This window comes from Carassius auratus, unplaced genomic scaffold, assembly GCF_003368295.1.
Source record: "Carassius auratus strain Wakin unplaced genomic scaffold, ASM336829v1 scaf_tig00013598, whole genome shotgun sequence".
In the NCBI taxonomy this organism is placed as follows: domain Eukaryota; kingdom Metazoa; phylum Chordata; class Actinopteri; order Cypriniformes; family Cyprinidae; genus Carassius; species Carassius auratus.
This window is the reverse complement of record NW_020524419.1, coordinates 180,891-190,202: the sequence shown is the minus strand read 5'-3', so window position 1 is coordinate 190,202 and position 9,312 is coordinate 180,891. Positions and strand designations below refer to the sequence as shown.

Sequence of the window (9,312 nt, the reverse complement as noted above, 5' to 3'; positions counted from 1 at the left end):
GCATGTGTCATAACATTAATTTAAATTTAATACTGTACATTAAGACTAAAAGCTTAGTAAAATATGAGTATATAGTGTAATATTTAGCAAAATGCTCATCTCTAGACTTCATTTCTCCAGTGAACTAACGAGCGCTGTTCGAACTGTATGATGCATTTACATCCATTATATGTATCTACGTTATCATTCATTACTGTAATGTATAAAGATTTTATATGGCTGTCACAGCCATGAAACACCTTTGATTGAATTGTACTGGAGTTTAATATCTATGTTATCTATATATGTGGAATTAATAGTTTTATTCAGCAATAATGCATTATATTGATCAACAGTGACAGTCCATTTTGAATGTGTAAGTGTATTTTGATTACAAAGGTGACACTGAAGACTGGAGTAATGATGCGGAAAAAAAATCAGCTTTACCATCACAAGAATAAAAAATGACATTTCAAAAATATATTCGAATAGACAATGTTTGGTGTTAGACAACTTATATCCGGAGGAGGCGGGAGCAGATGAAGCGTAGCCACGCCTCCAGGGCGAGAGTAAGAACATCGGGCGGGGCTATTGTAAGCCCTCCTCAATCCCATTGCCCCCGCACAGTACTGTTGAGCAGAGATCAGACTCATGTGGATCGGAGCGCGGATCCGCAGCTAAACCGCATCACACAGAACACACTGTTCGGATAACACACCACGTTCAGCTAAACATCGTTTATGGTTTATCTGAAGATTTCACAATGTCTCGCACCGACGAGGTCCACCGCATTACGGAAAATGTCTATAAGGTAAAGTGCATTGATCCAACTGATGGGACAACTAACTGATCACAGGTGGTGATCTAATGAGACTTTTGTAACGAAAGTTGCATGATTTAGATGTGAGTTATCCTCGTTGTTTATTGTATTGCATAAGATGATTCTCTTAAGTGGCTTTACGTTTAGATTTATCATCCTTAATAAACTTGGTGGGAGATCAAGTTTGTTGCTCGTGTTGCTCATGTCATTTAAATGAATTGCATCATGAGAACAGAAGTGATTTGCATTGTTTTTTTACTTATCTGACACGATAAGAACATAAACCTTCCCAGTCTCTCTCTCTCTCTCTCTCTCTCTCTCTCTCTCTCTCTCTCTCTCTCACTCTCACGCCCACACCTATCTATCTATCTATCTATCTATCTATCTATCTATCTATCTATCTATCTATCTATCTATCTATCTATCTATCTATCCAAATTGTTACTTTTAACGACTACTATAGCCGAATACATATTTTGTTAAATGTCCGATAACCGATATGCAGAGTTGGTTTCAATTAGTTTTGTTTTCTATTTTGGACTAAGAAACACAAAATAATTGAACTAAAATAAAAAACATATTTCATGAATTATTTTGAGTATTTGCTATTTAATTTTAATGCAGTTATATTTAAGGCAAGCTTGTTAACTAAGTGATCACAAATATACCTATGGCTGTTTGCAGGTATGTCTAGCTTAAAATATTAAGTGCACTAATTATTTTGCAAAAAACAGTGCAATATCTAAGAGACTGCCAATATGGTTTTTCATGAATAATCTGATATTATTATATGTAAATGTCTGGCAAAGATATGCAGATTTGAATTGGTTTTCATTCTGCATTTTGTCTAAGAAAATAAATACATATTTAATGCAATACATAAATAGTACTTGCATGTAAAATACTTTTAACACGTATAATTTATTTATTTAGTTTGTATAATTATATTTAAGCAGATTTTTGGTATGTTTGTTTTTATTTATCTTATTATATATATATATATATAATATATGACCGGCATATATTTTGAGGCTTGTTTCCCATAAACCTGTATCGTTGCCTCTTGCTACAGGTATGTTTATTGACATGTGCTCAGTCATACATTCCAGCATAGGTGGTTAAGGGAGGAGGGGACCTGCCGGTTTGTGTTGCAACAGGTTCAGTCAAAGTGTCTCTCGTCAATGTTTCAATAGATTCCCAAAGGACTCCTGTTGCAGTTTTTGGTCTGTAACTTTACAAAAAAGTGAATACTTACCACACCAGTATCTGAATCGTTCTGACAGATGTTTCAATTCTAGTTTACTGTAGTCAGTCTGTGGATTTACATTTCATAAACCTAAAGTGGGTTAGACCTCACAGGAGGGGTTGAATTAGTTTGCCGGTCGTTTAACACAGAATCGCTGTGCCAGTTCTTCGAGGGCTGGATCATTCGTCCAAATCCTCCCGCTATTCAGATAGCTTGTTAAATCAACCAGCGAAAAAACATTGATTGAGTTCAAAAGGAGAGCAGTATTGATGAGTGTTCTGTATGAGAGAGAAAGAGATAAGAGGGGTAAACATCAGTGGTGGGATGTTAAACATCTGCTGGAGTGTCACAGGAAAGCCAGAACATGCTCCGTGACTCAACGCATGGTGTACCAGGGCGTATGTGTGCAACAAGTGTGTGTGTGTGTGTGTGATCGGTTGTTACTCAACTGTGCACACAAAAACACTCCCTACCTGCGAGCGATGGCTGTGATCCATTGGAGTTGCCATGGTTTTAAAACACAGCCTCACCTGTGAGTCACAGCCGGCCCTCAATCACTCAGCCTCCTGTCGTCAGACTCTCAGCTCCGGGGCCCACTCATCCAGACAGTGCCGGGCTCAGCCGGATCTTTAGGTGCAGTGTGAGGTCACACTCTGCTGTGAGCTAATGCACCTGCTAGGGCATTGTTAGCATGTGGTTCATTGAACTTAAAGCCCGTTCACGCCAAGGAAGATAGCTATAAAAATAACAATAAAGATATAGTTCTAAAAATTGTTCTCAATTTTAAAGAATTGAGTCCACACAGCTAAAACGTTAAAGACACAGAGAACGATATCACTTTAGGAATGATTTTTTTCCAGCCGATGAACGATATTCAATCATTGACAGTCGGAATTCATCCTTATTTACTGAGCTCAAGAATTTAAAGCACCAGACGGGCATGCACTTAGAATAAACAGTCGATAGCGCTAATATCCATATCGCTATAGTTTTATAGTTATCGTTCTTGGTGTGAACGGGGCTTTAATGTGTTCTTGCGTCACAGTGGTGCTCAGGTTTCCCTCAGGAGTTGGCTTTAAATATGTAGCACAAAAATGTGGCTTTGATTCCAGGAAAATGTGAATTTTGCACTTGAATTAAAGCGTATGTTGAATACGCTGTACTTATAAAAATATTCATGTCTGTATTGGTTGCTAGCGGGATCACAGACATTGCTGGTGCTAGACTAGTAATATGTGGTCGAATACAAACACAGTTAAAGTTAAGGGTGATGAGTAGACTGAAGTTGGGCTCAGGTTGTTGTGCTGTGGGATGCAACCCAGTGTTTCCCATACATTGATTTATTTGTGACGGCCATAAATAAACATGAGGAAACACAAACGAATAAAAAAGAACGCTGCATGTTTCAAAATCAAAACGTGGCACGGGTGTTTTATATCAATGCACCTCTGAAGGAAACCAACTGTCTTCAGAAAATGTTCATTTTTTTGTCATTTTATTTCATCTTGCTTGATAATGCAGGGGGTGTGAGCTCAGTGATGTTTTGTTAACAGCTGTTAGTGGGGAAACCTCTATTTCTGCCTCTTGAGAAGCGCCTCCTTGCTGTCAGACAATGTAATGTACTTGTTATTTATTTTGCTTGTTATCCGAAACAAACTACTCTAGAGGGACTCTGTTGTTATTGATACTTTGGGGAAATCTACCGGAAGATAAGTTTTTGCCATAAAACCATGCACACACAGTAAAGTTTATGTTGCTGCTGTTGAAACCATTTGTCCGTCTGTCTGTCGCACGATTAATCGCATGCAATTGTCATACGTGTCTCGTCACTAAAGCTGGTTCTGTGATTAGCAGTAAGTGTCCATCACCTGCTTTCAAATTGAGCGGCACTACTACACAGAGCCATACATACTGTAGTTCACTGATAAGCTACGCAATATCGCATGTAAAACAAATGTGATTCATCTGCGATTTATGAAGTGATATTGCGCAGATTTTGATTTGTGATTAATCGTGCAACCCTAGTAGATAAATATGCAATATGATATGATATGCGTGATTTGCCATGCTATGGTAACATTATAGAAATACTAAAAATTTGCAGAAGCATTTGACATCATGCGTATGGGCACCATAATTTCTGCAATGAATGAATGAATGGATGAATGTTTGTTTACACAAGCGCCCCTGTCGTCTGAGTATGATGATATGAATACAACAAAATTTAATCTCCAGTCACATACACATACGCAGCTGCAAGTTCCTCACTGCAACCTGTCAAAAATAAAGGTTAGTATAACATAAAGAAACTCAAAAATATATTACTATTTATCAGTTCTTAAGACTGTTGTGCAGCAACATTGCTACTACTACTACTACTAATACTAATACTGATAAATATTAATAAATCTTTATTTTTAAAGGAATAATCAATTTGTTTCTTTTTCATTTTTACAGAAAACCTCTGTTATGCAGCGCTTTGCTTGCCAAAAAATAAAAGGGTAAAAATTAAGCACATTTTATATGACCCTATTTTTGTTTAAAAATGGATACTATACAAAACAAAAACAAAAAAGGAATAAAATACAGACCTGTGGCTCTTAATTTGTTTTTATTAAATTCACCATTTGTAAACTGAGGTTTACTGTTAATTTTTTAGAAATATCAAAAGCATTTGTATTAAAACTATATTCATTAAATAAATAAAAAAATTGAATTGATAATTGAATCGAATTGAGAGCTTGTGAATCAACATGTAGAAATTCAGTGCATACTTGTATGTAATTATAGTTATAAGTTGTATTTTGTAGTATTCTGGAGCATAGCCACTCTTGGTGATATTACGATTTCTTGACAAAGCATTTTTGTTCACAGATTGCTGTAGGGTAAAGTTGACTAATTATGCATACTGCATATTTGATTGGTGTTCTGCAGCAGGACATGTTTCATCTCGTCTACAGGTGAAACAATGCCATAGGAGTGTCTGTAACAGCTCTCCCAAATAGTCAACTTCGAGTGAAGTAAACATGGTTACCACACAATTCCAGGGGAAACTTATTACTGTAGGTGTGTGTGTGGCAGTTTTTTTGCTACATGCCATGAGTGATATTGGAGAACGGAAATAACAAGCAAGGTTTCGGTTACAATATGCATATTGCCTTCCCTTAAAATCTGTTTGATGAAAGCATTACCATACCCAACAGGCATGAAATTTCACTTGTTCAGGGACTTATTTCATCAGAGATCACCAGGAGCAAACTATAATTTCTTCTTTTTCTTTCTTTTCTTTTTTTTCATTTTAAAAAAAAGTGAGAGGACATATTTTTCATGCAGAAAATCTGGACAGGTGGTTTCTTAGCAACAACATGCAACAAAATGTTTCTGTCATATCACTCTGTGAGATGCTCAGACCACTGATAGAAACAGACACTGAGGGCATGTATTTGGTTATATTCATCAATAACACATAAAGTTCTGTTATGGGGCTAATGTGCTAATAGACGAGCCATTTTAGATGAGTTTTTAAAGGGATAGTTCACCTAAAATGAAAAGTCTATCATCATTTACTCCTCCTCATGTCATTTTAAACCAATTTGACATTCTTCTGTCTTAGGCAACATGTAAGGCAGCATGTTCAAACTGCTTCATAGCTCATATAGGCAAACATGTTTCATGAAAGTAGTCTGTTAGCTAAATTCCAAGTCTTCTAAATGTTAAAAAAGATTGTTTTGAGGAACAGCAGGGGTACCATAAGGCACACTTGAGAAAAAAAAATTGCTATTCACTGCATCTAAAATGTATAATTGAAGAAAAAAAAAAAAAAGAAAAAAAAAAAAAAAAATATATATATATATATATATATATATATATATATATATATATATATATATATATATATATATATATATATATATGTATATATATGTATGTATGTATGTGTGTGTGTGATGTGTGTGTGTGTGTGTGTGTATATATATATGTATATATGTATATATTAATATGTATATATGTATATATAATATGTATATATGTGTATATATAATATGTATATATGTATATATATAATATGTATATGTATATATATATATATATATATATATATATATATATATATATATAATATATATATATATATATATATATATATATATATAATATGTATATATAATATGTAAGTTCATTCTTAGCATTCTCACTTTAGCAAAGTCTGCTATTTTTTCATTTTGAAAATTAAAGAATTTATGTTCAATAAATATACTGTCATTTAAAATGTTAATATAAAATTTAAAATACAGAAACAAAATCATTTTAATAAGTAAAGATTCTAAAAGCATTGAAGGAGATCCAAGATTAATTGAATATATATTTACTGTAGTAACAACAAATGATATTTTATCATATGATGATATGATTAATATCATGTTTTTAATAATGGTTTCATTCTAAACATGGTGATTATCTCTACCCAACATAATATATGATATTTACCATCTGAATCTAACCATGTCATGTCAACAAATGGAAAAGTCAGTAGTCTATTAATTGTTAATTATTGTGCCTTTTAGCCCCAACACAAGGGGCGCTTTTAAAAAACATACTTTTACACATTATTTCGTTATTAATAACTGTTGCTTTAATTATCATAAACAAAACTGAAAATTGTTAAACAGACATTTGTCTTAAAATATATGCATTCATTTTAGCGATTTTAATGCATATATTGTACTCATCTGCTACTTAAATCTACAAAATAAAAATAAAATGAATAATATTGGATCAAGTAAGCACAGAATCAGCTTTGCGCTGCTGTGCGTGATTGCTTCAAGGATCAGACAGATATATACATGCATCTTGAAAAGCGACGGTTTTTGAAAGTGAAGTAATATCAAAGCCACCCTTAACCCCCGTTGTACAGTACATTATTAACTTTCTGACAAGAAATTATAGGTGTTATAGGTATAAGTTTCTATAATTTTCATTATGTATTCACAAATCTATGTTGTTTCCCCAATATGCTGAATATTGTTGAATCATTTCGGCTATATTATGGTGCTTTCTTGTCATTTGTTACCAAATATAAACCTATAAGAAAGAGAGCGAGGATTTTTTTTTCTCCCTTGTAATTGTTAAGTAAACAAGAGAAGTGCTTTTGTAGTGTAAAATATGGCAGATGTTTATGCCCTCTGAGGCTTTTAAGGAATACGAGTACACACTCCAGTCCTATGAAATTCCCACGGCCCTTTGACACTTAAACAATCGATACGTTTGCAGTTACTTCTCTGGGAAGTTAACTGATCCTTTGACCTTACAATCACTCGCAATATATTTAATAAGTGTAAAACAACTTTCACCAGTCGCCTTTGTGATCTCGACAAAGATAAAGCTTTTGTTGCCGTTTCAGAAGTCCCTAGGCCTCAAGAGATTGCATCTGTCATAGGTTTCCCGAGAGTCATTTGAAAGGGAATGGGTTTTATAAGAGATGGATTCAATCCGCACACCCACTCTCCTCTCGGTCCGGGGGTGGATGGCTCTGAGCCGTTGCCACATCTTGTCTGAGCTCTCTCTTCAAAGAGCTCTCTATCTCTAATACTCCGAGCTCACAAGTAATGTTGCAGAGCGCCAACGAAATGCACACCTTTTTTACCATTAGTAACAATGCGCTTTGGATTTATTGCATAATGAGTCAACACATTAACCCTGATGAGGTTAGCCAAGACGAACGCTTCATGCATATGGAACGTTGGATAGCTTGGTTTAGCATATTCATTAATTGAGTGTTTCTGTAACTTCTAGCCCTTTGGATTTTTTTGAAATTGCATTCTTTAACAAGCCGTTTCCAAAGTATAGTTTATTCAGTTTGTCTGCTGTGGTATGTATCTCCAGAAGAGATGAATAGTCATTTTTGCCTTTAAAATTGACTTTCATTTTTTTTTAACTGTCAAGAACGAATGTCATTTCCACCACTCCTCAAATAAAGAGTAAAATAGTTGTATTGAAATTTAGGATCTGTACAATAAAATATGTAAATGATCAAATGCACTACCGTTCAAAAGTTTTATATATATATATATATATATATATATATATATATATATATATATATATATATATATATATATATATATATATATATAATATATATGTATGTATTGTATATATTAATGAATACTTTAAATAAAGGATGCATTAAACTGACCAAAAGTTACATATTTTACAAAAAAAGCTTTATATTATTTAAAGAATACAAAAAAAAAAAAAATAATTCTGTGGTTGACAAAAACATTAAGCAGCACAGCTGATTTCTACATTGAAAGATAAGAAAAATAATGAAGGATAGTGTTATACTGAAGTCTGGTGTAATGATCCTGAAAGTTCTGCAAAATTCATCACCAGATTAAATTATCTGTATTAAAAACATTTATTTAAAATTGAAATTTATTACTAGTTTACTGTATTTTTTTTATTTATTTTTTGTCAAATAAATGCAAACCTTGTAAAAGAGACTTCTTTCAAAATAAACATATATATATATATATATATATATATATATATATATATAATTACTGACCCTAGGCATTTAAAATATATATATTCTACTGTACATTGCACATACTGTACATAAAAAATTAAATTAAAAAACAAAAATTGGCCTAGTGGTTAGAGAGTTTGACTCCTAACCCTAGGGTGTTGGGTTTGAGTCTCGGGTCAGCAGTACCACAACTGAGGTGCCCTTGAGCAAGGCATCGAACGCTGCCTGCGCTGCAGCATAAATGGCTGCCCACTGCTCTGGGTGTGTGTTCACAGAGTGTGTGTGTGTTCACTGCTCTGTGTGTGTGCACTATGGATGGGTTAAATGCAGAGCATGAATTCTGAGTACGGGTCACCATACTTGACTGTATGTCATACTTGACTGTATGTCACATCACTTTCACAAACTTATCTCAACTTAGTGATAGAGACATGGCAAAAAATAAATAAATAAAGGCAACCTTTAGTTTAAATAAAATCAACCCTCAAGTCATATAAATTCCCATAACTGAATAAAGCCCCAAACATGTGGAAAGTTAATGAAACACGATTTTTGGAAAGGTCAGAATGGCTTAGTGTCTGTAGTATTCTTTTAAAATAGAGAAGGGAATGAGAACTCGAGACTGGCCTTTGAAAGAACAGATGAATGTGGGAGCAAGATTTGAGAGGAGGAGTGTGGGTGAGAGAAAAAGAGCTTCCCGATCCTTGTGGAGATGCTCTGTAATTGCTGTGTTGAGAT

General features: G+C 34.0%; 1 protein-coding gene across 6 annotated transcripts in view; it reads left to right on the top strand.

Annotated features, from left to right (window-relative positions):
• Window positions 1-661: 661 nt before the first annotated feature.
• Window positions 662-9,312, top strand: part of LOC113074073 (brain-specific angiogenesis inhibitor 1-associated protein 2-like) — a 77,898-nt gene continuing 69,247 nt past the window's right edge. For all 6 annotated transcript variants that reach the window (XM_026246792.1, XM_026246790.1, XM_026246786.1 and 3 more), the window contains exon 1: window positions 662-790. In XM_026246792.1, coding sequence (XP_026102577.1) covers window positions 743-790 — 48 coding nt within the window. In that variant the 5' untranslated portion in view covers window positions 662-742. The remainder of the gene's footprint in view (window positions 791-9,312) is intronic.